The 27,356-nt window shown below is 46.2% G+C and overlaps 3 protein-coding genes across 8 annotated transcripts in view; 2 read left to right on the top strand and 1 right to left on the bottom strand.

The window, feature by feature from the left end:
* The first annotated feature begins 721 nt into the window (after positions 1-721).
* On the top strand, positions 722-6,547 carry dnpep (aspartyl aminopeptidase). 2 transcript variants are annotated; one of them, XM_068590837.1, is made up of 15 exons: positions 722-833; positions 1,202-1,292; positions 2,112-2,200; positions 2,427-2,540; positions 2,819-2,944; positions 3,095-3,219; positions 3,478-3,562; positions 3,761-3,868; positions 4,194-4,271; positions 4,479-4,559; positions 4,697-4,857; positions 4,974-5,013; positions 5,348-5,449; positions 5,941-6,108; positions 6,317-6,546. In XM_068590837.1, the coding sequence occupies exons 1-15, from the start codon at positions 828-830 to the stop codon at positions 6,365-6,367; spliced, it is 1,425 nt and encodes a 474-aa protein (XP_068446938.1). In that variant the 5' UTR covers positions 722-827; the 3' UTR covers positions 6,368-6,546. The 2 variants fall into 2 exon arrangements, with proteins under 2 accessions (XP_068446938.1, XP_068446939.1); XM_068590838.1 differs by having other exon boundaries at positions 830-954; positions 6,317-6,547.
* A 506-nt stretch (positions 6,548-7,053) lies between these two features.
* On the top strand, positions 7,054-24,310 carry LOC137794149 (receptor-type tyrosine-protein phosphatase-like N). 5 transcript variants are annotated; one of them, XM_068590793.1, is made up of 23 exons: positions 7,054-7,262; positions 11,667-11,717; positions 14,390-14,500; positions 14,745-14,844; positions 14,919-15,081; positions 15,555-15,975; positions 16,338-16,523; positions 16,617-16,651; positions 16,771-16,925; positions 17,499-17,585; positions 18,055-18,134; positions 18,284-18,348; positions 19,571-19,783; positions 19,904-20,173; positions 20,690-20,837; positions 20,942-21,015; positions 21,258-21,335; positions 21,509-21,628; positions 21,705-21,871; positions 22,817-22,870; positions 23,235-23,299; positions 23,469-23,542; positions 23,619-24,310. In XM_068590793.1, the coding sequence occupies exons 1-23, from the start codon at positions 7,184-7,186 to the stop codon at positions 23,688-23,690; spliced, it is 2,868 nt and encodes a 955-aa protein (XP_068446894.1). In that variant the 5' UTR covers positions 7,054-7,183; the 3' UTR covers positions 23,691-24,310. The 5 variants fall into 5 exon arrangements, with proteins under 5 accessions (XP_068446894.1, XP_068446896.1, XP_068446893.1 ...); XM_068590795.1 differs by having other exon boundaries at positions 15,552-15,975; positions 19,919-20,173; XM_068590792.1 differs by having other exon boundaries at positions 15,552-15,975.
* A 334-nt stretch (positions 24,311-24,644) lies between these two features.
* The window catches only part of LOC137794168 (tubulin alpha chain-like), a 2,947-nt gene continuing 235 nt past the window's right edge, over positions 24,645-27,356 (bottom strand). Inside the window, exons 2-4 of the mRNA XM_068590842.1 lie at positions 26,156-26,378; positions 25,899-26,047; positions 24,645-25,801 (exon numbers count right to left, since the gene is read on the bottom strand). Of these exons, the coding sequence (XP_068446943.1) occupies positions 24,827-25,801; positions 25,899-26,047; positions 26,156-26,378 (1,347 nt within the window). The 3' untranslated portion in view covers positions 24,645-24,826. The remainder of the gene's footprint in view (positions 25,802-25,898; positions 26,048-26,155; positions 26,379-27,356) is intronic.

The raw sequence follows: 27,356 nt of genomic DNA, 5'->3' as shown, positions 1-27,356 counted from the left end.
TGGGATATTTTTCATTTGTACAGTTAAAAACATGACTCAATATGTGTTATCCCAACTAAAAGAATAAAAGCCTAATCCAACCTTTAAAATATAAATGATTTTTATGTTTAATACAAAAAGTATGAAGTTCTGATTCTGCTGGACTACTGTGATGTTTTTTAATGGTGATGGATCATATCTCTGAGGTATAAACTCATCTGCAGGTGAACTGCATTGTGGGTGAGGACAGACTCCAGAGCCTGCGCCCTATAGTGGTGCGTTCAGGGTACTGCAGGAGTGCTCGTACCTCTGAAGCTCACGGTGGGGTAGCTTTGCATATATATATATATATATATATATATATATATATATATATATATATATATATATATATATATATATATATATATATATATACATATATATATATATATATATATATATATATAAAATTCTGGATATAATATTTAGGCTATATTATCACAAGACATAAGTACATGATCACTTTGTGTGCACAGTGTAGGTACAGGTTGCCTCTATGCCTGTACTGTGCAATGAGGATAAAGTATTATAAATATAATAAATATGTTTAAATAAATCTAAACCAATGCCTCCTGCATGCTTCACCAGTCTCTCCTTGTGGAGAGGGACATGAAGGGAAAGGTAGAAGTAAAGGCAGGTGAATATGTAACGGGTGTAGTTACCCCGCCAGGCCGCTGGACGGCGCTGTGGCGCTGTGTCTGTAGAACAACCGCGACAGCGTCTTTCTCGGTCCACAGTCAGCAAATCTGTTGCCGCCTGTCAGCGCTGTGCTGTTGCACCGGAGTTCATAGTTTGAAAGTTAATGAATGCAGGTAAGTGCCATAAAATGAGTATTGTCGCGGCGGTGTGTGAGAGCTGCTTTGACTTCGACCAGCGGAGGAAGAGGAGCGCAACAGGAGAAGAAGAAAAGGGAGCTCGAGTTGTCCCGTTCAGGTCTGCTAGCAAAGCTTAGCGGTGCATCCTTTATCGGACAACCTTTGGCTTCAGCGTTATAATGACTATTTTATTACATTATTAAGCTGAAAAGCGTCTCTTATTTCACTCATTTTTAATTATCTATTCATTGTCTTGTCTATCTACACGTCTGGTCGTATGGAAAGTATAGAAAGGATTTAAATCTCGTGATTATTGTCTGTATACATATGGTCATGTGACGTCACGTGTCTTCTGCTTTCTACAGTGTCTGATGATGAAGAGCTCCAAAGAGGCCGTGCAGTCTGCAGCCAAAGAGTTCCTGCAGTTTGTCAACAAAGGGGTGTCTCCGTACCACGGTGACGTCACGATACTTCTTATTCTGTACAAATACCACGCTGTGAAAAAAGTGCATCCAAAACTTGACTGTCTGTCAGGAAAAGTGTGTTTATTAAGTATTAACAGCATTGATTGTGCAGTAACATGTTCTCTGTCAGTGTTTTATTATCGTACAGATTAATATCACTGCTGCGTTGTGTTTTATGTGTCGTGTATTTTACTGCTGTAGATGTTTACGGCTCTTTGTGTCATCAAGAAGGTGCCAGACTTTGAGCTTCAGCTGAGATAAAGTCTCTGCAGATAAAGGAGATGCGTCCGACCTTTGCACCGCGACCTCTCGGTCTTAAAGAGCAGCTGATGAGGAAAAGCAATTTAAAAAAGTACATTTCACGTGTTACTGGAAATATTCTTTTGTGCAGAGACGTCAATTTAGGGAAGGAAGAAAAACTTATTTTTATTTAACACTTTATTAATTATTTTGGATTAACCAATATTGTTTTGTGTGCATTTTTACCACGTTTACAGCACACTTTCCTTTTTTTAACGCAATCCAACTTTATTTGAGAAGACGCTCATGAAGTGCAGGCTAAAGTGCTTTAAAGACTGCAGACTCTTGCACCAGATAAGATACAGATGTATAAATGTGCATATTTATTTTTTTCAAAGCATCCTGCGGTCAGAGGAGTCTTTCAGCAAAGGCTTCCACAGTCTTTCAGTTCATCTGCACTCAGCCAGACTAGATCTTCTTCCAGCTTCAATGACAAACCTCTCTGACTCTGTGAAACCCGACAAATGTCTCTGACAGAAAGAGTCATGCGCTCTCTTCTCTGCTCCTCTAGTGGTTGAAGAATGCCGGCGGCGTCTGCTGCAGGCGGGCTTCATCGAGCTGAAGGAGGCAGAGCAGTGGGACATCAAGCCGTCCAGCAAGGTGGGTCCAAGGTCACGGTCCTCTGGAAGCCTTCAGGGGGCAAAGTGTCACTATAGACTCATTTTACTTTTGTTTTCACCAATGAATATTTCTCTGATTTAGTCAGGAAATCTGGTCAGAGTCAGAGATTTTAAAGACTCCTTTTTCAAAGGCTACATAACTAATATTTGCACATCTTTTTAAGTTGAATAATCCATATTGACGCCCCATCTTTTGCTCTCTTCAGTACTTTGTGACCAGGAACTTCTCCAGCCTCATCGCCTTCGCTGTGGGCGGACGCTTCCTGCCGGGAAACGGCTTCTCCATGATCGGCGCCCACACAGACAGCCCCTGCCTCAGGGTGAGAGCCCGCCCACTTTCACCTGTCAATCACTATCTTAGGCTTCCTTGCATTCCTAGCAAGCAGCGAGAATACTTTACATCCTTTACACGTGAGACAGGAGACACATCTTCATGGTTCTGACTCTAATGTTTGAGCTCGTGTCACAGCATGTTGTTTAGCTTGTGATATTAGACGCCGAAGAATCAAACAACAAAGTGAAAATACAAGTTTCTCTTGGCAGTAAATCAGTCGAGCATCATCACATTGTTGCATCAGATCATCTCTCTGTGCTTCAGGTGAAGCCGCGGTCCAAGAGGACGAAGCAGGGCTGCCTGCAGGTCGGGGTGGAGTGCTACGGAGGTGGCATCTGGAACACCTGGTTCGACCGGGACCTCACCGTCGCCGGCCGCGTTATGGTCAAGGTACCAGGATTATAACTCAGTATTTAGCTCAGGTATAAGTACTGGCACTTATTCTTGTCAGTCAAAATCTGTGGAAAAAAAATGACGATGAGACAAATTCTTTGGAGTTCTTTTGGGATGTTTCTCACGAGAGCGCGTGGTCCTCTTCAGAGTGACGGCCGGCTGGTTCAGCGGCTGTTCCACGTGTCCAGGCCGCTGCTCAGGATCCCTCACCTGGCCATCCACCTGCAGAGGGACATGAACGACTCCTTCGGCCCCAACAAGGAGAACCACCTGTCAGTAACTCCATGCGTTCATGTTGCGTTCAGAGAAACCAGTAGGAACAAAACAAAGTCACCATTTAATACACTTTAGTTGTAATATAGGTTTTACTGTTGATATTAATTACATAGAAAGTGTGGAAATAAGCAAGGAGAATGTCACTAAATACAACTTTTACTCACAAACAGCTTGTTTTCCTGACTTCATTTTCTTAGATTCTTTATTTTTTAACTTCTTCATCCTTCAGTTTGTGTATTTCTGTTTTGTTTCAGCGTGCCGATCATCGCCACCGCCGTCCAGGAGGAGCTGGAGACGGGCTGTGCGTCCTCCGGAGACGGCAGCTGTGCTGTCACCACGGTAACACAGACCCGCCTGGTATTCTGGCATTAGCATTAGCATTAGCCCAACACATGCAGGTCGTAGAATGTGTGCTTCTCCGTCTCTGCTCTTATTCCTCATGTTTGATACTTCTTCTGGCCTCATAACTCTCAGAATAATTGACCTGTTGTTGAGTTTTTAACCTCAGCGCTAAGTTGTTGCATCATCCCTCTGCAGGCGGAGAAGCACCACCCGGCGCTAGTGAAGGTGCTGTGTTCAGAGCTGGCCGTGGAGCCCGAAGCGCTGCTGGACTTTGAGCTCTGTCTGGCCGACACGCAGCCCGCGGTGAGACTTCCTGTCGCCTGTAATGACCCAGTTTGACCCCCTAAAGCAGCAAGTGCACAGATATTTATGAACGACGCAAAAACACTGGCACAGAATCTCGATGCAAGGAAGCGTGACATCCTCATTGTGACATGAGCCACGTGATCATTATGCAGAAGATGAGACTTTATTAATCACTCTTAGCAGCACAAAAAATAAAGAAAACACACCAGGAAACGTCACTGTTGAATACTCTTTTAAATCACGTTTCCGCAGTTAGACTTGACAACAAATCAACAGGCGTGACTCCACCCGTCATCTTCTTCTTCTTCTTCTCTCTCTGCAGGCGCTGGGAGGCGTGTACGAAGAGTTCATTTACTCTCCTCGACTGGACAACCTGCACAGCTGCTACTGCGCGCTGCAGGTCCGACGACTCGTCCTCTACCCTTCTTTATTTACTCTCTTTAGTCTCTCCTTTAGTCTCTCCTTTAGTCTCTCCTTTAGTCTCTTGGTTTTTATTGGCTGTTTAAACCAGCTGAGATGTTCTCAGAATGAACATCTGCCCACTTAGCGCTGAGCTTGTTGTGTTTTTGTCGTGTATCGTGTTGACCGTCCTCCTGCCCGCCTCCAGGCGCTGGTGGAGTCGTGCTCAGGAGACTCTCTGGATAAAGAGCCCAACGTACGCATGATCACTCTGTACGACAACGAAGAGGTGAGCAGGGTCACACACACACACACACACACACACACACGTTGTTGATCTCTAAAGACAAAAAAAACAAATGATTTGCCTCAAACACATCTATGTTTTAATCATCAATGAGTGAACCGTGTGTGTGTGTCCTGCAGGTGGGATCAGAGAGCGCTCAGGGAGCTCAGTCCAACCTGACGGAGCTCATCCTCAGCCGCCTCTCCGCCTCCGCCTCCAACCTCACCGCCTTCCAGCAGGCGGCGCCGCTGTCCTTTATGATCAGCGCCGACATGGCGCACGCTGTGCACCCCAACTACCAGTCAGTACACACACACACACACACACACACACACACACACGTTAGGACGATGTAATCTTTATCTTTTCTGTACATTGTTGTTTTATTCTTTCCTTTCTGAAACATGTCCTTGTCAGGGAGAAGCACGAGGAGAACCACCGTCCTGCTTTCCACAAGGTGAAGACCTTGTTTTTGTTTATTTATTCATTTCAAAATAAAAAAATGCAAATTATATTTTGTTTTCGTGCATGTTCTTAATTACAGTTTAGTTTCCAATTATATGTATTATTGGAATAAAAATATATGAAAAAAATAATAATATTGTATTAATAACTTTTTGGTTTCCAGTGACATTCGATCAAAAAGAGCTTTAATCAGTATTTAGGACTGTTTCATAAACAAAACAAAAGTTTAACTCCTCGAGCTTTGCATCCTGGCCCCGTAATGACAAGCACACGTCAGGTGAATATGATTTATTAACATATCAATAACGTTCACGTCTGCCTTTCAGGGCCCGGTGATCAAGTTCAACTGTAACCAGCGCTACGCCACCACGGCCGTCACCGCCGCCGTGATCAGAGAGGTCGCCGGCCGAGTCGCCGTGCCGCTGCAGGTACAGAGGGGAGTGTGTGTGCGTGTGCATGTGCGTGTGTGTGTGTGTGTGTGTGTGCGTGTGTGTCTGTGTCTCTTAGCAACGTGCCGGAACGACACGGAGAGAAAATAATTCACGAGGGAGATGAAAAACGTCAACAGCGATTCATGTGCAAAACAAATGTGGAAAGATTCATTTTTCTCTATTTATGAGATCACATTTCTATACTGTTATAGTAATAATGACAATACTGGAAGAGCTCAAAGGGGTTTTACATCTTGAACTTACTCGTAACAACAATATAAACGCTGTGACAAAAGGAGGATCGAAGAGGACGAAAGGCGAGCGTTGCATGGTTGCAGAATGCTTTTCCATTCACCTGAGCGTTGGCTTGCTGAGTGTCTTTAAAACGGCCCTGAGTCCTTCAGCAGGACTTATGTCATGACTCATGGGAAAGCGCACAGAGATGGATGCCTTCTCTCTGGTCTCAGTGTGACCTGTGACCCCTGCAGGACGTGATGGTGCGTAACGACAGCCCGTGTGGAACCACCATCGGGCCGATCCTCGCCGCTCGCCTCGGCATCCCCGTGCTGGACATCGGAGCGCCGCAGCTCTCCATGCACTCCATCAGGGAGATGTGCTGCACCTCCAGCGTGCTGCAGAGCACCACCCTCTTCAAGGTAAGGCCCGTGTGACCCCATGGTGTCCAGTGAGATGAGGCCGGACACGACCTCCTGGACTGTTCTTACGTCAAACAACCACAACAACAGCTGTGATAGAGCTTGTATGGTTTCATATCATCATAAATGGACCATAAATGGACTGTTTCATATATTTTTCACATGTTTCGGAGCTGCTCTCCCACTTCCTGTCTGCTTCCTCCTGCAGGGTTTCTTCCAGTTGTTCCCCGCGGTGAGGAGCTCGCTGGTGGTCGATTAGAGCGATGGAGGCAGAGGACGCCGTGTTCAGCGTGTGATGACATCATCGTTGAAGACGACAAACCCTTTTAAAAACTGTTGTGGTCGACTCATAACTGTAATCCTTCAAATAAAGAAAAGTCCACATTTCAGGATCTTTTATACGAACTGAAATTGTTTAGAAAAAGTAAATAAAAGACTGAAAGGCTTTTCATTTTCTCCTCTTTGTTTGGTTAATAAGCAGGAAGGTTTTCATCTTGCAGGAGAAGCTGTGATTTATTTCCTCCTGCTCACGTTTAATAAACCCAGTGAGGACCAGATGTCTGCTCAGCGTCTGGATGCTGCACATGAACACGTCACCATGCAGGAGACGGGAACTCCTCCACACTGCAAGAAATGACCGTTTTCACACAGCCTGTGTGGTTCTATCCTTGTTTATCTGAGAAAGTAGCTGCTGATCTCATCAGGGTGATATAACTTGATAGTTACTAAAACAAAAGGTCTGCAAGTCCATCTAATGATGAACTTAATATAATAAGAATATTTGTGCTCTTCATCTGCAGATGTATGCATACTTTTACTTCAGTAAAGGATCTGTGTACTTCCCCCACCACATGACAATATTCTGTGTTTTTCACTGGCTCAGCTCTGAATATTTCCTGCAGTGTGGCGCCTCCTGTGTTCCTGGTTTTCCAACCAACCGGTCGAGCACACTCTCACAGTCCCTCTCCATCACTCCCGAGCAGCAGCAGCAGCAGCTTCTCCTCCGAGATGGAGAGCTGGTAGGAGAGCAGCAGCGCAGCGGCGGCCACTCTCCCCTCCCCCTGTTGGATGTACCATGAGGTCTCCGCGGCTCTGGGCGGCTCTCTGCCTCCTCCTCACCGCCTCCTGCCGGCTGTGCGCGGCCGCCCGACACGGTAAGACGCATCAGATGTGATCCAACGCAGACGGAGACGCTCTAGCGAGGCAGGGCGGCGCGTAAGAGTCCCCACAGTGTTCCTATAGTAACTGTTCTACTTAGAGAGTTTGTGTGGCCGCAGAACACTTCAAGTGTTGTTGTTTCATCTTCTTTATCCAATAGAGGAAGGATATCAGAACAACTGGAGGTTTTCCAAAGATAATTTGATTGTTTTTCTTGTGAAAATGTGATGCAGGATTTGTGGAAATGGGCTTTAAGTTGCTTCATATGTTCTGCGCAGAACTCGATCCCTAAAATAAAGAAGGACAATGTCGTATTCTTTCTTAACATCGATATTGAGAGCAATCCCCGATCTGTTTACTCCGGTGCTGGATTGCGTCACTGAGGCGAATGGCATGACCGCGGGTCAGCGCGGATGTGTCTGGCTGCCTGAATGAATCATTGTGTTGTTCAGTGTGCAAAGACGACAACAAACACAAATCAACTGCAGGCGAGAGGCCGAGACCCTGCTGAGACATGACGCCACGAGAGAGATGCTTTTGTTTGGTTTGGAGACAATTTATGATGCTATTATAATGTAGAAAGTCATCCATGTGCTGCAGCAATCATTCCGGTGTTATTAGATAAACTTAGACAATGTTTGGTTGAACTTAACTCTCAGCTACGAGGCTTCAGTGTTTCCTTCACGCTGGCGATGAAGAGAAGCTGAACACATCTTTTCTTCAGCGTCCTGTTGCAGTGACTCTGCTCTCTGTAGACATCCCACAACATCCTGGAGCAAAGACGATAACCATCAGAGGAAACCGATGAAAACTACTTCATCAAATACACGTCAACTGCTCTCAGCTGCGGCTCCTTCAGTCAGCCTCCCATGGCCTCGAGCTCAATAAAACTGAACCTACACACCAAAAAACTGGTTATGGAGATATTATAGAACATTATTATGCCAGTAAGTCACTATAAAATCGTAATATCCGGAGAGGAATATTTCAGCAAACAGCACAGCTTCATAACTCACGGTTAATTTGTTTTACAACATGAAGAGCTCACACTGATCCTCAGGTTTATTGTGTGTGAAATGAGATCATTTGTATCAGGAGATGTGTTTTTTTTTTGTATTTTCTGTAATATAAACGTTCCTGCAGCTCATAAAATGATGAATATCGAAGGCGTTGAGAACTAAAACGTATCTTTGATGACCGTAAACTGTAATCACTTCCAGGGGTTTGGCAGAAAACAGATTTCTGGTTCCACATTATCAGAGGGAAGCGTAGTGAGACGATGAAGCCCTGCAGGAATATTACAGGCGTGTCTCAGTTATGACTCATAACTGACCTCTCAGCGCCGGCTGCTCACACGTACAACAAAGGCTTCCTGTCGCCTCGATGGAATAAACACAGCGCGGCGTTTCAGCACCACGGACAGCGACTGGCTCATTAAACCCTTTTCACTCATTATTAGAAATATAAAAACACTGTTCACTGAGATTTCTACAGGGTTAATGAATCTGGGAAAAACTCAATATTACAATTTATGCCATTTGCTGTAATTTTCAAACATTAAAGTCTAACTGGACGGTTATTGTGGCTTCTTATGGCAGTTAATAGGAAATCAAATATTAATACATTGAGTGAATACACGATAGCTTCATCATTGATGGCAGGAGATGATGTTCTGCAGCCCGGAGGGAGCGAGTTGGTAATCAAGAAGGAAAACATGTTCAGTGGAAACCACAGACCTGTCGGCTGTGAGATCGATGTCAGAACAAGATCGTGCCTCTTAATATTATCTTTCAGAGTCACCTGTTCTGGAGCTGAACATACAATCATGAGCTGTCTCCATGTCATGAGGAAGATGCTGGTTTGTTTAATCAGGAGTTTACATGAGCATCAGATATGTTGTGTGTCTGCATTGGGAAGAACATAGTGTTGAAGACGAGACCACAGAAACCTTTTAGAATAATTCTGTTATTATTTTCTATATTTCTGTGTTTGATCTGGTTCCTACTGAACACACATCTTTAAACATATAGTCACGTCTCCAGTTAAGACCTTCTCCTCGATCATCTGCAGTTTGACTCAAACAAGAGGAAATGTTGCGTGTGTTGGGATCTACTTTCAGCGGTGGATTGATCCACGCTTAGTGAGCTGATAAAGGAGCAACAGTGATGAGTCCTTATGGAGGAAGAAGACGCATCAGGTTAACCTTTTACATTCCAGTGTCTCCATTGGGTGTTGGCAGGAAGACGGATCCTCCTGTAAACACCGCATGTGGCGAGCTCAGTGGTTCGGTTCTGTAAAGTAGAGCCTGTCATTCGCTGCCGCACCACGCAGGTCTGCCTGTGCTCCGTCCCGGCTGACTCATCGCACCTCAAGCGCCCTGCGCCCGCCTGCGGCCCGGAGGACGAGCTCACTCGCACGCCAGCAGCACCATCATGAAGATCACACTGGGACCAGTCTGGCAGCCTGATGGACCATGAAGGCAACGGCACAGAGACACTGAGGAGGATGAGGAGGATGAGGAGGATGAGTCATCTCATGGACGTAACACACATTAGACCAGTTGTTCACGCCTGTTCAAATAGTTTTCTTTCTTCTTTTAAGCATGAGTCATCCTGTGAGCCGTGAAGATGCAGAAAGTCTTCTGAATGTTCCTTCAGTTCAGAGTTAATGATTCAAAGAAACCGGCGGTTTGGGATGTGAACTCTGGTTTCCTGTGTCAATGTTTATGCTTTGAGGGAGATCACACCCGTTTACTACGGCAAAGAAACATGAAGCTGCTCACAGAGTGTTGTCTTTAGATAGATAGACGTCTACTTTATGATTGTATCAACATACCAGAGAGTCACTGATCTCCCTCCAGTGATGAGAGGATGAATCTGCTGCTCAGCAGGAGCCACACCTTCACAGAAAGCAGAAAACAAAATGAAGCTGATGCTGACGTCAGCTCCTCTCTCTCTCTCTCTCTCTCTCTCTCTCTCTCTCTCTCTCTCTCTCTCTTGAGCAATGTAAAGACCTTCTGCTGTCGGCGGAGTTGAGTCATTTCCATGTGTTTTCTCTTCTTTCTGATGAAATGGCATCAAAGCGTGGATCTTATTGCTGCGTCTGTTTCTGGAAGTCTCTGGATTAAAAAGCCTTTCATAGACATCTCTTCCTGGGTCAGCTGTCTCTTCTAAAAGAAGCCTTAAAGTCTGGAAAACAAGTGAATAAAATCTGCCGGTGCACAAAGATCTTGTTTGCGATATAAATCAATGTGTTTTTTCATCTTTTAGCAAATAATCACAAATGCAAAATATATTTTATTAATTTAGCAAACGTTTTGACATCAAATACTTTGTACTTTTACTAAAGTGAAGGATCTAAAGTAACTGGTCTTTATTTTTACAGTGCATCATCCACCAGCCTGCTCATTAGACTCAATTACAGCGAGGTGACTTCTAATCAGTGTGTGAGGATGCGGTGAGGTGACAGTGATGCAGGGAGACATGACCACCACGACCTGCGAGGCACCGGCACTGGAAGAGAGAGGCCGGGTGTGTGTGTGTGTGTGTGTGTGTGTGTGTGTGTGTACGGAGGACAGATTAGTCATCATGTAGACTTTTTACAGAGGAGGCGGCGGCCGGATGGACGGACGCAGAAACTCTGCGTTCTATGTTTAGCGCCGTCTCCTCTTTCCTCCTCTAATGGAGATTCCCTCTCTGGCAGCGCAGCACCGGCAGGTTGTTGGTGTCGTCGGCTCGACCTTTGATAGACTGCAGTGCACAGAAGCACGCCAGAATTAAATTAAACACACAACACACTAACATTCTGGAACATGAGAAAAGTATAATTCCAGCCGGTAAAGAAAACAAGAGGACTGAGTGATGAGGAGGTTTTAAAGGTTTCACTGAAACATCAGCCACTTATAACCCTAAAAACACAATACACAGGTCAATATATTTCCATTTCTATTCAAACAATATGGAAGTGTGTGTGTGTGTGTGTGTGTGTGTGTGTGTGAATAAAACCCACGGAGAACATGAACCCTTCATGAAAACCAGTCAAACAGTGGAGGAGCAGAGCGGAGCGCGGGCTTCACATCTGCTGCTGTTTACTGCCTCGCAACAGATTAGAACCTGGAGAAGGTCAACTGTCACACACACACACACACACACACACACAGCACAAGATGGACGTCCTGTGTCGCTGCTCGCTCTGTTGGGGGTTTCCCCAACTAATTTCTGTCCATATTTGTCTCATAATGAATTTAATATAAATGTCATTGTAAAGATTTATGTTTCACAGAATATAAGTTTTCATTAAAGCGACAGTTTCTCAGTCAAAGTGTTCAAGCACTTAGACTATGAAACTGTGAACATAAGGTGTTTGCATCCTCTCAGGGTTTCATGTTTCTGTGTCTGCAGGTTGTTTGTTTGAAAAGAAGCTCTGTCCCAGAGACCAGCTGTGCAGCGATGGTGAGTTCAACTCCATCAGATGTTTGCGTCCACAGTTTCATCCTGAAACACGTGGAGCTCCTTCTGACTGGCTCCTTACTTCAGCTTTCATCTTTCACAACATTTGAAATAAATCCTCAAAGCTCAAAGAAGCAGGTCTGCTAATTGACAGCCAGAGCTTTGATATCTGTGAAGAACCGGCTGCATGATGCGCTAATAAGGAGCGCACGTCAATAGTTTAGCAGGAAATGAAACAACAAACATGTTTTATAGAGATTCACTTTGATTAAAACTTTAGTTCAGTCAAGTCTTCCTTTAGCATGAAGCTGATTCTTGAGAACGTTGAGAACATATTATACACGTCAGATATTGATTGATTCACAGGGACGAATCAATACAGCCAATAGAGGAAGAAGTGAGACACCAAGAGGAATCTTTGGCTTTTATTTTCCAGCTTTGAGCGGTGAGGAGAAATGATGTGTTTCCTCTTTAAACTTCTCCTTTATAAAACCACGCACGTCTCTCTTTCACACATTCATGAGGCCAAATTCAAACTGCAGAGGCCCTCCTCTGGAGGCCGGCGTGGTTGCTTTCTTCCTCCCGTGGGACACTCGTATTCACGGTACCCTGAATGCAGCGTGACGGGTTTATTAAAACCACCAATTGTGAGCAATCCCAGCAGGCAACGGTTGCAGCGTCACGCTTCAGGAGGCGGCGGCGTGTCTTCTATCCATCAAACGGCCGTCACGGCTGTGTATCGTCCCTCAGTGGACTTCCTGTCTGTTCAAACGCGGTGAGGATGTCATTACGAGAGCGTGCACGTGCGTGAGCGTGCACATGCGTGAGCAGCCTTCAGAGACGGCTGAGTTATTGATGCTGCTGCGTTTCCCTGTCCGCCTCCAGGATGTTGTGTGAAATGCAAGAGTGTGTAATCCGAGTGTGTGGAGTAAAGCTGAGAGAGTCACGGGTTGCATCGCAAACACGATGCCGTTCACAGCCTGAAACATCTGGAATCTGTGTTTAACCTCTGGAATGTTTCAGTAAAACAGATTCAATTACAAACTGCGTTAAAATAACTGCACATTTTGTGCCCTTGAACATCTGTAATGTTGAATATTTATGTAAAATCTCTCCATTGCAGACCACAAACGCCCCATTTCATCTCCTGAAACATCTTTTTGAAACGCTGCCATACTTCAGCAGAACACATTCCAGACTGCGTCAAACATCTGTAATCTGTGTTAAGACCCTGAAGTATAAATAAATACAGACTGTGTAACAAAATGATCTATTTGGTATCTAATCTGTGTTAAACATTTATCATTCTTTAATATTTATATTTTATTCTAGCAATACTATTTAGGTTGCGTCTCCGGTAAATATTTGAGTTCAATAAAAGTATTTTATAGTACTAGTTTGCGTACTAAATACTTCTGTAATTTGTTGTATGAGTATTAATATTTTAGTAAAACAAATATGTTCGAGAATGAATAAGCCTTTTTGTTTCTTTAAACATCTGTAATCTATTTCATCCAAAGACATTTCAAAGCAGCAGACGTTACGACGACGTGTGTGTGTGTGTGTGTGTGTGTGTGTGTGTGTGTGTGTGTGTGTGTGTGTGTGTGTGTGAGAACTGGTGGAAGATGATTACTTGTCCTCTGGGTTCGTCACGTTGGCAGAGAGGTGGAGTCGAAGAGACAAAAGAGAGAAGAAGAGCGAGAGAGCAACGTAAACAAGGTCTCCCTCCGTCAGACGGCCGCGGCCAATCGCAGCTCGCCGTGGCCGTCTCCATGACAACAGTGACATCACTTGCCTGACGACTGTGTGTCTCCCAAGTGTGTGTGTGTGTGTGTGTGTTTGATGAGAGATGGAGGCAGACAGAGGTGATGACTCACCACAGCACACACACACACACACACACACACACACACACACACACACACACACACACACACACACACCCACACACACACACACCGTGTGCTTCACTATGTGTGTGTGTATTGCATGTATTTGTGTACATACTCCACCTGTTTGTAGACACACTCTTTAAATGTACTCTGTGTTTCTGGCACTCCATTGTGTGTGTGTGTGTGTGTGTGTGTGTGTGTGTGTGTGTGTGTGTGTGTGTGCGCGCGCGCCTGTCTATGTGCTTCGTGTACATAAGTGTGTACTTGTGAATGTGTACGTTGGAGCCATATTCATGTCTATGTTGTGTGTTTTCCTGCCTCAGTGAGCTGCTTTGGTTCCTCTCACGATGCTGAAAGAACCAGTTTACCCATAATGCAGTTTACCCATAATGCAGTTTACCCATAATGCAGTGTAATGTTTCAAAGACAGAGCTGTGAGGACGAATGAGCGTAATGTTCAGGGGTTAGGTCTCAATTCCTGTCGTGAAACGTCTCGTGAGCGCTGGTCTCTAACAGATGGAACCTGAGGTTCTGCGTGGTGGAGGTTCTGCGTGGTGGAGGTTCTGCGTGGTGGAGGTTCTGCGTGGTGGAGGTTCTGCATGGTGGAGGTTCTGCGTGGTGGAGGTTCTGCGTGGTGAAGAACGTGTTGTAGAAACGTAGATAGAAACTTGCACAACTTAACTTTCACGGCGAGGCAGCCGCTACATGGTCTGCGGCTGCTGGGTGGGCTCCCTCTGAGTGCCGGCGTGAAGCCTCAGTGAGTGTTGCTGTCTCCCTGTGCAGACGGCTTGTTCGGGCGGTGCCAGACTCCTCACCGCGAGCCGGTCCAGTACCGGGTGTCCGTCCCCGTCTTGCACAAGCTGCAGGACGTCCTCAAGGACCTGATGGTGCAAGGTGAGTCTCCTTCACGTCGACACGAGAAGCTTCGACTCTTATGCTCATGCAAAACCTGTTTGAAAATATGCTTTTAAAAGAAAGAGGCTCAAAACATAAGCAGGCGTACGACACTGCTGGAAATGTGGTTTAAAGTCATGGAAATTTGGATTAAAGCCTCGTAAACCCGCTGGTCAGCATGTGCATGAGCCCCGTTCAGCAGTGTCGGCCTCCAGCGGCTGACGCTCGTGTGTCCGTGCTCCAGGTCTGACCTGGAAGGACGGCGTCACGCAGGCCGTCATCGGCCGAGAGCTGAGCCGCGTTCCCACCGTCGGCTCCGGACTCTACGAGAAGTCGCCGAAGCCGTAAGAAACCGTCCGGCGTCCAGAGACAACTCACAGGGACGATTGGCAATGAATTAAAAGTGCTGTTTCATCAGGATGTCCAGACTGCCGGGCCCCGTCCAGCGGAGGGTCTCGGGGCCCGAGGAGCCGGCGGACCCCGGCATGATGCAGCAGTACCTGGACTACATGATGCTGGAGCCGGCCCGGTCCTCCGTGCACATGCAGACGCCCCTGCTGGACCCGTACACCTACCGCCAGGTGGGGAAGCACACGCCTTCATTCCAAAGATTTAGTAATAATAATACTATAAAACATTTAAAATATTATACGACTCGACTAAATGTAGAAACTACGAGATATACATCACCACTAAAGTATTTTAACACTTAACCAAAAAATATATGCAAATACAAGTTTGGGAATTATCTCTTCATACATCATAACTAATATGGAAACTATGTACAAAGTTGAGAATTTAATTGTTTTAAAATGTGTGTTGCTGCAGCAGTTATTCTGTAATAGACACAACTATACATATATATATATATATATATATATATATATATATATATATATATATATATATATATATATATACATATATATATATATATATATATATATATATGTGTGTGTGTGTGTATACACTATACGTGTATATGTATATATACAGCATACATATGTGTATTTGTATATATATATAAGTGTGTATATGTGTGTTTCTGCAGCAGCAGTACGGCTTCCAGGATGAAGAGGAGCGCTCCCTCAACTCTCTGGACCAGAGTCCCGGCCCCCCGTCTCGCTCCAGGTCCCAGGGAAACCCTCTGGACAGAGACCGGCAGCTTCTCCAGGACCTGGTGTCTTTTTACCTCACCTCCCCTTCCTCCTCCTCCTCCTCTTCCTCTTCCTCCCCTGTGCAGTCCCTCTCTCACCACAGAGGGGCGGCAGCAGCCGCTGCAGGATTTCCCTCTTCGCTGTCCTCCTCCTCTTCCTCCTCCGACTCTTCCTCCTTCTTCCCAGAGCTAGACTTCCCGCTGGACTACAGCGAGGACTACGTTTCCCAGGTGGCTCAGCTCAACAAGCAGCAGCAGCAGGAGGAAGAGGAGAGGAGGAAGGAGCAGGAAGAGTATGCTGCCCTCTCAGGACTTGATGGTGAGGAAGGAAATAAGGAAATATAAAACATATTATATTATATATAAATAAGTGTGGAGACCAACAAACATTCAGTGGTGGAAAATAACTAAACACAAAAGATTATTGATTTTTTTATTAATAATATATTGATCATCAGGGAGATGTGTGTGATTTACAAGCTACTCAGCCGAATATACAATCATATTATTTATAAATAATATAAATTGCTCAAATTGGACCCAATTTAGCAGCTGCAACATATTATAATTTCATATGTTTTATTCTGCAGAAGTCTTTGTGTTTACATTGTAGTATTTCTACTTCTGCACATGTTAAATGTGACATGGGATAAAAAGCCTCTGACAGTTCAGTTGTTTCAGAGCGCTCTCTGCAGAGGCTGGCTCTGCTGCTGGACCACTACGGCCTGGACCTGGAGGACCTGAAGGACCTGGAGCACCTGAAGGACCTGAAGGACCTGAAGGACCTGACCCCCCAGCAGCGGGACGACCTGCCGGTCGCCCTGAAGCAGCTGCTGCTGGAGAGCTCCGCCCACCAGCAGCCTGGAGGTCTGTCTGCTTAAAACCATCTTAAAACCATCTTAAAAACCATCTTAAATCCAGTTCAATAATGTTTCTTGCGTGTTTCTGTTTCCTGTTCAGATAAGTATGAGAACAACGCTGCCACGAGAAAGAAGGTGAAGACCTAGTTACTGTAAAATATATTCCTGTAGATACATTGTTAAGGTAACTACGACAGTGAAAGGTGTGATGTCAACAGCTGCTTGAATGGAACATCTTTATTCATGCTCATCAGGTCACAGAAGGTTCAATGGCGTTCAAGATGGCCGCCCCGGAGGCTCCGCCCTCCACCAACAAGCCCCCCGAACCAGAAGCGGCCCGCGAAGGGTTGCGGGACAAACTGAAGCCGGCCGGGCAAGAGGAGTACGGCTTCATCGTCACCAACCAGAGGTACGGCGCGTCGCCTCCTCGACCAATCAGGAGACTCGCTGTGAATGAGTGAAGCTATGACGCTTCTCTGTTGTCGTCATGTCTGTTTGTGTCCGTGTGGAGAGACATGGAGGAGGAAGCATCCTCACACCAGGACGAGAGGACGAGGAACAGGACGCAAGTGTAGGAAGGAAAGGAAAGAGGAGAGAGCAAAGAAAGGAGGGAAGGAAAGAATGATGAGAGTAAGACATGAGGAAAGAATGAAGGGAATGAAAGCAGGAAGAAGGACGGAAAGAAAGACAAAAGACTGATGGTAAAGACATGAAGAAGGAAAGGAGGAGAGTAGGAAGGAAGAAAGGAAGGAAGGAAGGAGGATATCAGTCGAGGAGAATAACCAGAAAGCCTTCAAAATAAAGTGAAAAGACACCAGAACCTTTAAAAGGCGCCGAGTTACATTCCACCTCTGATGGATGAGTCTGTGTAGATGTGTGTTTACGTTTGTGTGTATGTTTATGTGTGTGTGTCTATATGTGTGTGTGTGTGTGTGTGTGTGTGTGTGTGTGTGTGTGTGTGTGTGTGTGTGTGTGCGCGCAGCCCCCTCAGTCTGAGCGACGGGGTGAGACTGTTGAAGCAGCTGTCGGAGAGGATGAGCCTCTCCAGCGACTCCTTCATCTCCATCAGGTAGAAGATCTCCTGGTGGATCCCTTCTCCTTTATCTCACCAAACCTCTTTAACCTCGCTGACCTTCAGCTGACGGTGACCTCTGACCTGAACCTGTAGCAGTCACTTTCTGTCTGTCATTCTGCCTAAAAAACACAAAATAATTTTAAAACAAAAATGTAATGTCAGTGAGAAGATTAAAACACTTTAAGGCAGAATACACCAAATACATGAAAACAGTTGAAACCAATGAAAGCTGAAGTTATTAAATGTGTCTTTGTTATGATCACGACACATTAGTTTAATCTCATGTAAAAGCTCTTTGTATGTACAATCTAACTGTCAGATGAATGCAGGAATAAAAAAGACAATATTTTTCCACTGAGAGGAAAGAAAAGAAGATACATGAATACTCAAATGTACCCGCAGTACTGCAGTATTGTGTGCAGTATTGTGTGTAACTGGTGTTTGGATGTCTTGTGTTGTGCAGCGTCTCCGGCCCTGCCGTCACCTTCCGGATCAAACCGAACTCCAAGAACCTGACGGCTGCAGATGTGGCAGAGAAAGCCGGTAGGACACACTTAGAACTACTGCTACGACTATGACTTCTACTACTACTACTACTACTACTACTACTACTACTACTACTACTACTACCACTTCAAATACTGTCAAACATCCTGGTAAAAGTACTCCACTTTGTGTTTTTGTTCCTGCAGTTGCAGAGAAGGACTTCCCGCAGTCTGAGACGGGCCTGAAGGTGCTGCAGAGCGGCGTGGGACAGGTGTGTTTCACGCCCGGGAAATAGGAATATAAACATAAAATATTACCTTCCATAAAATAGAAATACTCAAATAATATAACGCTTCAAACTTGAACCGGAAGTGCATCTTTTATTTAAATGTACAAAAACGGGGGGAAAAAAGTACACTTTTATTTTGAAAGTCAGTCCCGGAAGTCCAGTCTGTTGACTTCCGTCTAGCTTGACTCTTGGTATTTGGGCATTGGATCCACGTGAGTTCAGGAAAGCTGCTCCGGTGAGTTGGTGAGTAAAAACATGACAGATTTAAACATGAAGAGGATTAATAAGTTATTATTAATAATGAAGAGTTATTATTAATAATGAAGAGTTAATTAATATATCTGTCAAGCTGGAAGTCACATTTATGACCATTTATTCTCATTGAGAACTTGTATCCCACAAACAAAGTCTAATATTCAGATAAATATGTCTTAATAATCGTTTAAAGTTATATTTATCTACTTTTGTGATCATCATAATGTTCCTTCACTATCGGGATCTACTTTTAATAATGTGATTTTAATTATTCACGCGCTTTGGATCATATTCCTAAAACATTATTAGTGATATAAAACCCTTTTTATGTATTATGTATTATTATAATGTTCCTATAATATTCTAGAACGACGTGAGCTTCTTCTAAAAACATGTCGTCCATTTTCTTTCTTCTTTCGTTCGTCTGTTTCACACACCGAACCCCAAAAGGCCCCTTTATGCTTTATAATAGCAGGTGAAGTCTTTCTACCCCCGCAGAGCACACACACACACACACACACACACACACACACACACACACACACACACACACACACTGGGAGAGACTCGCATTCCTGAGGCCCACAGGGAGGAAGGAGGAGGCCTGAAAGGTCAAGAGAGACAATTCAACGAGGAGGAGGAGGAGGAGGAGAGGGATGAGGAGGGGAGAAGGGGGAGGAGGAAGGAAAGAAGGAGGGGGAGAAGGAGAAGGAGGAGGAGGAGGAGGAGGAGAAGGAGGGAAAGTTTAGAAGAGAGCAGAAAGTGAAGGAGAGAGGAGGATGCAAAGGAAAGGAAGATGCAAGCACACACAGCTCTACTGAGGCACATTTCTGTCTTAAGTTCCTGCTGAGAAAGATGGGAAGGAATAAAGGAAGAGATTCCTCCTCCTCCTCTTCTATTCTTTGACCTCTTGTGTCTCCCTCATTACTGACTGGTCTCCTCCTTCCAGACGAGCGATGGGAAGGCGCTGCCTCTGGCCATGCGGGTCCAGCCCAGAGGCTCCCGCTGGGCGTTCGCCGCCCTGGTGGCCGCGGCCTGCATGGGCAGCGTGCTGGCGGCGGCCATGGCCATCGCCTGCCTGCGTCACCACGCCCACCGGCTGGCGAAGAAGAAGCTGGGCCTGGGACCGGAGGGGGGCAGCTTCACCCACCAGGAGTACCAGGTGAGGAGAGAGAGAGGACGACAACATGTCCTCAGCTCCCAACAGGAGGAAGTATTCATGCGACAGCAGTAGGAGCGCTGTGCGCTGATGAAGCAGTGACGCATGTCACTGGCTCACCAGGACCTGTGTCGCCAGCACATGGCCTCCAAAGGCGCCTTCGGACGTCTGGAAGCCGCTGCCCTCGGCGCCGTGGGAGGAGCGAGCGGAGGAGGAGGAGCTGGAGGAGGAGCCGCAGGAGCAGTGGGAGGAGCCGACTCCAGGGTGAGCAGCGTGTCGTCCCAGTTCAGCGACGGAGCCCAGCCCAGTCCGAGCTCCCACAGCAGCACGCCGTCGTGGTGCGAGGAGCCGGCGCAGGCCAACATGGACATCTCCACCGGGCACATGATACTGGTCAGTACACTGTAGAAAAACACGCTGGTTCAGCTTAAAATAATGTGTAACCTGGATGTCTTTACACAAGCTAAGGAACTGAAATCGTCTGAACTTTGACTTAATTCAACTAAGAATACAGAAGGGAAAGGGGAAGAATAGTCCCTTCAATGGTAAACTTCAATTTTGATCCACACAGTTTTTTTAGTATGACAAACAAGACATTTTAAATTAGACAAACCTAAATCCTAGTTTAGACAACAAAGAATGACTAATAATCAAACTACTGAAAATACAATTAGTTTGAACTAATCTTCTCGTTGGATCAATTTATAATTATTTAGTATTCTAAATATGGTGTACTCATCATTTTGTTAAATTGACTTAGAGTTTACCCTCCGCCTTGTGCCTTAATAATCCTTATTTCCCCAGCATAATAGTGACAGAATAAATACTCAGAAACATGAACTCTAGAGAGTTTAGAAGATGTATTCATGATGTTAGGAACAGTAACGACCTGAGCTGCTGGCCCCTCAGGCCTACATGGAGGACCACCTGAGGAACAAGGACCGGCTGATGAAGGAGTGGGAGGCGCTGTGCTCCTACCAGGCCGAGCCCAGCGCCGTCTCCGTGGCGCACAGTGACGCCAACGCCAAGAAGAACCGCTGCCCCGACTCCGTGCCCTGTGAGTCCCAAGATACTGAACATGTCTGTGTAAATGCGACGTAGAATATAAGAGGAATTTAACAAATGGATGTCGAGGCTTTCAACGTGACTGTTGTCCTCCAGACGACCACTCGAGGGTGAAGCTGAAAGCGGAGGTCAACCCTTCACGCTCTGACTACATCAACGCCAGCACCATAGTACGTATGTAACATGTATGTTGTACTTATATGTACACATACTATACTTAAATGTGTCATACAACAATGTTATAGTAAAAATATAATAAAATAGGTCATAGTATGTCGTACAAAAATCATAAAGGATGCGGTTGCTCTGGTTGAGCGGTCGCTGTCACCACTTGTCTCCATGAGACTCTGTAGCTCTCAGCTAAGCTAGTTTGACCTTGCGTGACCTTGCGTGACCTTCCGCCTCCCTCCAGATCGAGCACGACCCCCGGATGCCGGCCTACATCGCCACCCAGGGCCCGCTGTCTCACACCATCTCTGACTTCTGGCAGGTCGGTGACACGCAGAGATGATAAACACATCCAGGGTTCTCACGCTCAAGGAGAGCTCAGATGACACAGAAAAGAGGAGCAGAAGACAGATACATATGTACTTTATGAATCCCCACGGGGAAATGTGTTTAAAGAAGAAGTAGCAGTGTGAATGAAGCTTGACTTGTTGCTAGATGGTGTGGGAGAACGGCTGCACTGTGATCGTGATGATGACGGCGCTGGTGGAGGACGGAGAGAAGCAGTGTGACCGCTACTGGCCGGACGAGGGCTCGTCCCTGTACCACATCTACGAGGTGAGGAGGGGGCGAGAGGCGCGGGGGGCGGGACTTATCTGATTCCACCGCTGGGCTTCCTGTCTCTCCCCTGCAGGTGAACCTGGTGTCGGAGCACATCTGGTGCAACGACTTCCTGGTGCGCAGCTTCTACCTGAAGAACGTGCAGACGCAGGAGACCCGGACGCTCACGCAGTTCCACTTCCTGAGCTGGCCGGCGCAGGGCATCCCCACCGCCACGCGCCCGCTGCTGGACTTCCGCAGGTATCTGCAGAGGCTTCTGACGGGGTCTGACACCCGGATCGCCCGGTTCTGCACAGCACTTGGTTCTCTTCAAACCTCTGTTGTTATATTTGATTATATTTAACGTCAAAAGAATCGCTTCTGAAACTCACGACAGAAAACATTTCAAATGATGCAGAAGAAACTGTTGCCTCCATCCACCATTTCTGTCCTTCCTTCCTCCCTCCTTTCTTCCTCCCTCCTTTCTTCCTTCCTGTCCTCCTTCCTCTCTTCCTGTCCTCCCTCCTTCCTTCTTCTCTTTTCCTTTCTTCCTCTCTTCCTGTCCTCCCTCCTCCCTCCTCTTTTCCTCTCTTCTTCCCTTCCTGTCCTCTCTTCCTGTGCGATGGAGGTCAGCGGGGCCGTGGTTTATTTCGACATATCTGTCTGTGTCATTCTTGTGGTTTGCAGCTAGTAGTCTGGTCCAGTTGCATAGTCACAAAAATGATCATGGACTGATGTGGCTGCAACAGGAGGTCCATCGCCGAAAACCCTTCACCTCTTCATCTATCAATCAATCCATTCTCTCCATCATCCATCTCTTTCTCTCTGTCGGTACTTTTTTCACTTTTTCCACATTTTTAAGTATCATTTTTTAATATAACAATTTATCTCTCTGACCGCTCTCGTGTTTCTATAACATTTCACTTTTTTATTTTTACATTTTATACTTTGAATTATTAATATTTTCCCCATGTTTATGACTTTCTTCAGCATGCTATATTTGACATATGGTATGAAATAATCATACTTTTTTTGCTGCATTATTATTTAGTACTTAAAGTATGAAGATGTGTTTACTGTAACAGTTCTAGGAGTTTAAGACAGACATAATGCTTGGATCATTCACCTTGCATCTACAAGTGTTTATGGAATATTTAATATGAAGGTTGTCAACAGAAATAAGTAATGTTCTTTTTTGATGAACAGGAAGGTGAATAAATGCTACAGAGGACGGTCCTGCCCCATCATCGTGCACTGCAGGTACACCTTGACTCATTAAATATGAAATAACAGCAACGACTAAAGAGGCTTCATGGAGACACTTCCCTCAACGTGGCCACATGCATTGCAGTACCACCTGTGTCCACATGGTGGCAGCAGCACATGTGTCCACATGGTGGCAGCAGCACCTGTGTCCACATGGTGGCAGCAGCACCTGTGTCCACATGGTGGCAGCAGCACCTGTGTCCACATGGTGGCAGCAGCACATGTGTCCACATGGTGGCAGCAGCACCTGTGTCCACATGGTGGCAGCAGCACATGTGTCCACATGGTGGCAGCAGCACGTGTGTCCACATGGTGGCAGCAGCACCATATCATTGATCTCTCCTTTCTGTTTCCACAGCAACGGCACAGGCCGGACCGGGACCTACATCCTGATCGACATGGTCCTCAACCGCATGGCGAAAGGTCCGTTTATCTGCTCTCGACTCATTTCTTATTGATTGTAATCAAAAGCCTTCGTACATAAACGTCGTTATGAATACAGATGGACAATATGCACACAGAAAACACCTTTAAATCGTCATAACGCATTAGTTGCATATTGTGGTGCACTCAGAGTGTGTGTGTCCTGCAGGTGTGAAAGAGATCGACATCGCCGCAACGCTGGAGCACGTCCGAGACCAGAGGCCCGGGATGGTCCGCACCAAGGTCAGGCCCTCTTAGTGACCTTCATGGCCGCGCCCTGAGGAAGCGGTTACTGGATGATATGTGCTTCTCGTTTCAGGACCAGTTTGAGTTTGCCCTGACCGCCGTCGCCGAGGAGGTCAACGCCATCCTCAAAGCTCTGCCCCAGTGAAACCAGTACGACCCAGATCAGCTGACTCCCGACGCCTCTTACCTTGTCCTTCCTCCCTCCGATGATGATGATGAAGAAGCTCTATCGGGTGATTCAACTCTTACTCTGGGACGACGTGAAGCGTTAAGATTTACACCGGCATGTGTGAGACAGATATGATGCGTTCAGGGACCATCAGAGGGTTAAGAAGTGTTTTTATTCACATGTAATAGAAATAAATAAAAAAATTGAGGTTAGAGCAAGACTAAGGTTTTAAAACTGCCGTCGAACCTCGAGAACTCACCGCAGGTCTCTGCATCTCCTGCATGTAAACCAGCCTCACTATTTAAACAGACGTCCAGCTGAAGCTTGTTTTTCCTGTTTGTGGTTGAAGTTCGTGGAAGCCGTGCCGCCGTTTGCTCGTCCAGAGTTTTAAAGACAGGTTTCACCCGCTCGGTCTGTCGCTTCCTCTCGTGACGGAGAGCTGCAGAAAAGACTAACTCTGTGCCGTCCTCTCTGGATGTGTTGTTGTTTACCTCATGCAAAGTCAGAAAAATATAAAAAAAACAAATGCTATTTTGTATCTGTGAGACCTTGATTAAATATTTTCGTGTTTAAGTGCTGCAATAGAGTGTGACTTCTGTGACTCTGTACTAAAACAGTATGAGGCAAAAACATGGTTCACTTTGACCTAGAAAATAAAGAATCTCAGTGGATTTGGCCAAGAAATGTCACGCTGTGCTGCTGGATTTAACTCAGGCGAGATTAAGACTAACCATTAACACCTCGTACACGCTGAGGTTTAATCTGCTGCTGAAGGATTTAACACTACAAAGACCTGGAGGTCACTTTCAATTAATGACACATAATATCAGCCTCTCGCTTCTAATCTGTAAAAAAAAGTGACACGAGACAACTGTTTCCCTTTTCTGATTGAGTCGGTGAAATGATTGACGCAACCACAAGACAACAGAATGACTTCATGTTTCCGTTTATTGGTTTGCAGGATTTCAAATGAGGTGTGACGATCATGCAGCTCGCTGGAATGTGCAGAATTTAAGGAATGAGTCCAATATTGCTTAGCAATTAAGACGTTTAGTTTGGCTCTTCTTTCTGGGTCGTAACAGAGCCGCAGCGAGCTACAGATGTTCAGGGACCTAGTACTCCTCTCCTTCATCCTCCTCCCCGACACTGTCAGTGCCCACCTCCTCGTAATCCTTCTCCAGGGCGGCCATGTCCTCTCTGGCCTCGGAGAACTCCCCTTCCTCCATCCCCTCCCCGACGTACCAGTGGACGAAGGCCCGCTTGGCGTACATCAGGTCGAACTTGTGGTCGAGCCGGGCCCAGGCCTCTGCGATGGCGGTGGTGTTGCTCAGCATGCACACGGCCCTCTGCACCTTGGCCAGGTCTCCTCCGGGCACCACGGTGGGCGGCTGGTAGTTGATGCCCACCTTGAAGCCGGTGGGGCACCAGTCCACAAACTGGATGGTGCGTTTGGTCTTGATGGTGGCGATGGCGGAGTTGACGTCTTTGGGCACCACGTCTCCTCGGTACAGCAGGCAGCAGGCCATGTATTTACCGTGGCGGGGGTCGCACTTCACCATCTGGTTGGCGGGCTCGAAGCAGGCATTGGTGATGTCAGCCACTGACAGCTGCTCGTGGTACGCCTTCTCTGCCGAGATAACCGGGGCGTAGGTGGCCAGGGGGAAGTGGATGCGGGGGTAGGGCACCAGGTTGGTCTGGAACTCCGTCAGGTCCACGTTCAGGGCACCGTCGAAGCGCAGGGAGGCCGTGATGGAGGACACGATCTGTCCGATCAGCCGGTTCAGGTTGGTGTATGATGGGCGATCGATGTCCAGGTTCCTGCGGCAGATGTCGTAGATGGCCTCGTTGTCCACCATGAAGGCGCAGTCGGAGTGCTCCAGGGTGGTGTGGGTGGTCAGGATGGAGTTGTAGGGCTCCACCACGGCCGTGGACACCTGCGGCGCCGGGTAAACCGCAAACTCCAACTTGGACTTCTTGCCATAGTCAACGGAGAGACGCTCCATCAGCAGAGAGGTGAAGCCAGAGCCGGTTCCTCCTCCAAAGGAGTGGAAGATGAGGAACCCTTGGAGTCCTGTGCACTGGTCAGCCTGCAGGAATAAAACAAGAGAATATGTGTTATTGTAAGGATCACTGAGGTCTCAGTCAAAATGACTACGCGACAGTTTGAGATTCATTAGAGCTCACCAGTTTGCGTGTCCTGTCGAGAACCAGGTCGATTATCTCTTTGCCGACTGTGTAGTGACCGCGGGCGTAGTTGTTGGCTGCATCTTCCTTTCCAGTGATCAGCTGCTCGGGATGGAACAGCTGGCGGTAAGTTCCGGTACGGACCTCATCTGTGGAGCAACAAGATCATCAATATATAATAAAAGCTCCCTTTACAATGCACTAATTGTTTAAGTTGGCTAACGCAACAGTTCCCTCTAATTCATAAAACCTCTCACCTATGACTGTTGGCTCCAGGTCCACAAAGACGGCTCTGGGAACATGTTTTCCGGCTCCGGTTTCACTGAAGAAGGTGTTGAAGGAGTCGTCTCCTCCACCGATGGTCTTGTCGCTGGGCATCTGACCATCAGGCTGGATGCCGTGCTCCAGGCAGTAGAGCTCCCAGCATGCATTGCCCATCTGGGTTCCGGCTTGGCCAACATGCATAGAAATACACTCACGCTGCAGAGGAGGTAAAAAAAAAAGGTCACATTCAGTTGCAGTCATAAACACAATTTACTTCTAATTATTTACTTCTTATTGCGCTAAACTGACGAGCCTCTTTTAAAAGCATATTAGTTATTTCAAACTCTGCGTAAAAGGAACACAAAACACATTCATGTGACTTAAAATAAACTTTTGGGATTTTATTTTTCAAGGACTTTTCCAGGCCTAAAAGTACTCATTTTAAAAATTCCATGACTTCATGAGCCCTGAAAACGTCAGTTAATGAACATTTAGCAATCAAAAATATAGTCCAGACATGATGTCTATGGGCAGAGGGAGGGGGAACGAAAACAAAATGGCTGATTTACGGAACAATAAAACTCCTAAACGTCTGCCGAGTCACGCTGGTCCTGCAGCGCTGCGGCGGACCTGCCCCGCCCTACCGAGGAGCAGGAACAGCAGAACCAACACCCAACAGGGAGGAGAGAGAATAAAATTAACAATAAAACCCTCCATGGCGCCATGAAGCGGCTCTCCTCCGCCTCTTTCTGCAAAACCCCACCTTTGTGTTGCGTTCAGGGACAGGGCGTTATCTGATGCTGTCATGGCGTTTTAATAGCCTGCGGTATTGTTCCCGCGGGCGCGGTTTTACCTCAACGTTTGAACTGCATTATTGTAATTTAATACAGATATCACACGATTTATAGAGGGAGCATTGTTCATGGTTCAACGTCACATAAAATCGTCCGTCTTTTTTAACCGAAACTGCATCCGTAAAATAAATGCTCACGCTCGTCTGGCCTCGATTCCGTGACGTCACGCCCGCGGGATTATAACAGAACAATCCAGTTTATATTAATCGCTTTTAGTTTTTAATAATTTTAGGATGGCGGGGAGTTAAATCTATAAAACTTGATTCACTATTAATATATACAAGTTAGGAACTAAGCCGTGGAAATACTCCTTTTGTTCCTCAATACTTGGAGAATTTTC

The sequence above is a fragment of the Clinocottus analis genome, unplaced genomic scaffold, assembly GCF_023055335.1.
Source record: "Clinocottus analis isolate CAN_PGR_092001 unplaced genomic scaffold, fCliAna1.0.p SCAF_24, whole genome shotgun sequence".
Taxonomy (NCBI): Eukaryota; Metazoa; Chordata; class Actinopteri; order Perciformes; family Cottidae; genus Clinocottus; species Clinocottus analis.
The sequence above is the reverse complement of the archived record's forward strand: the minus strand, read 5'-3'. Positions and strand labels throughout refer to the sequence as shown.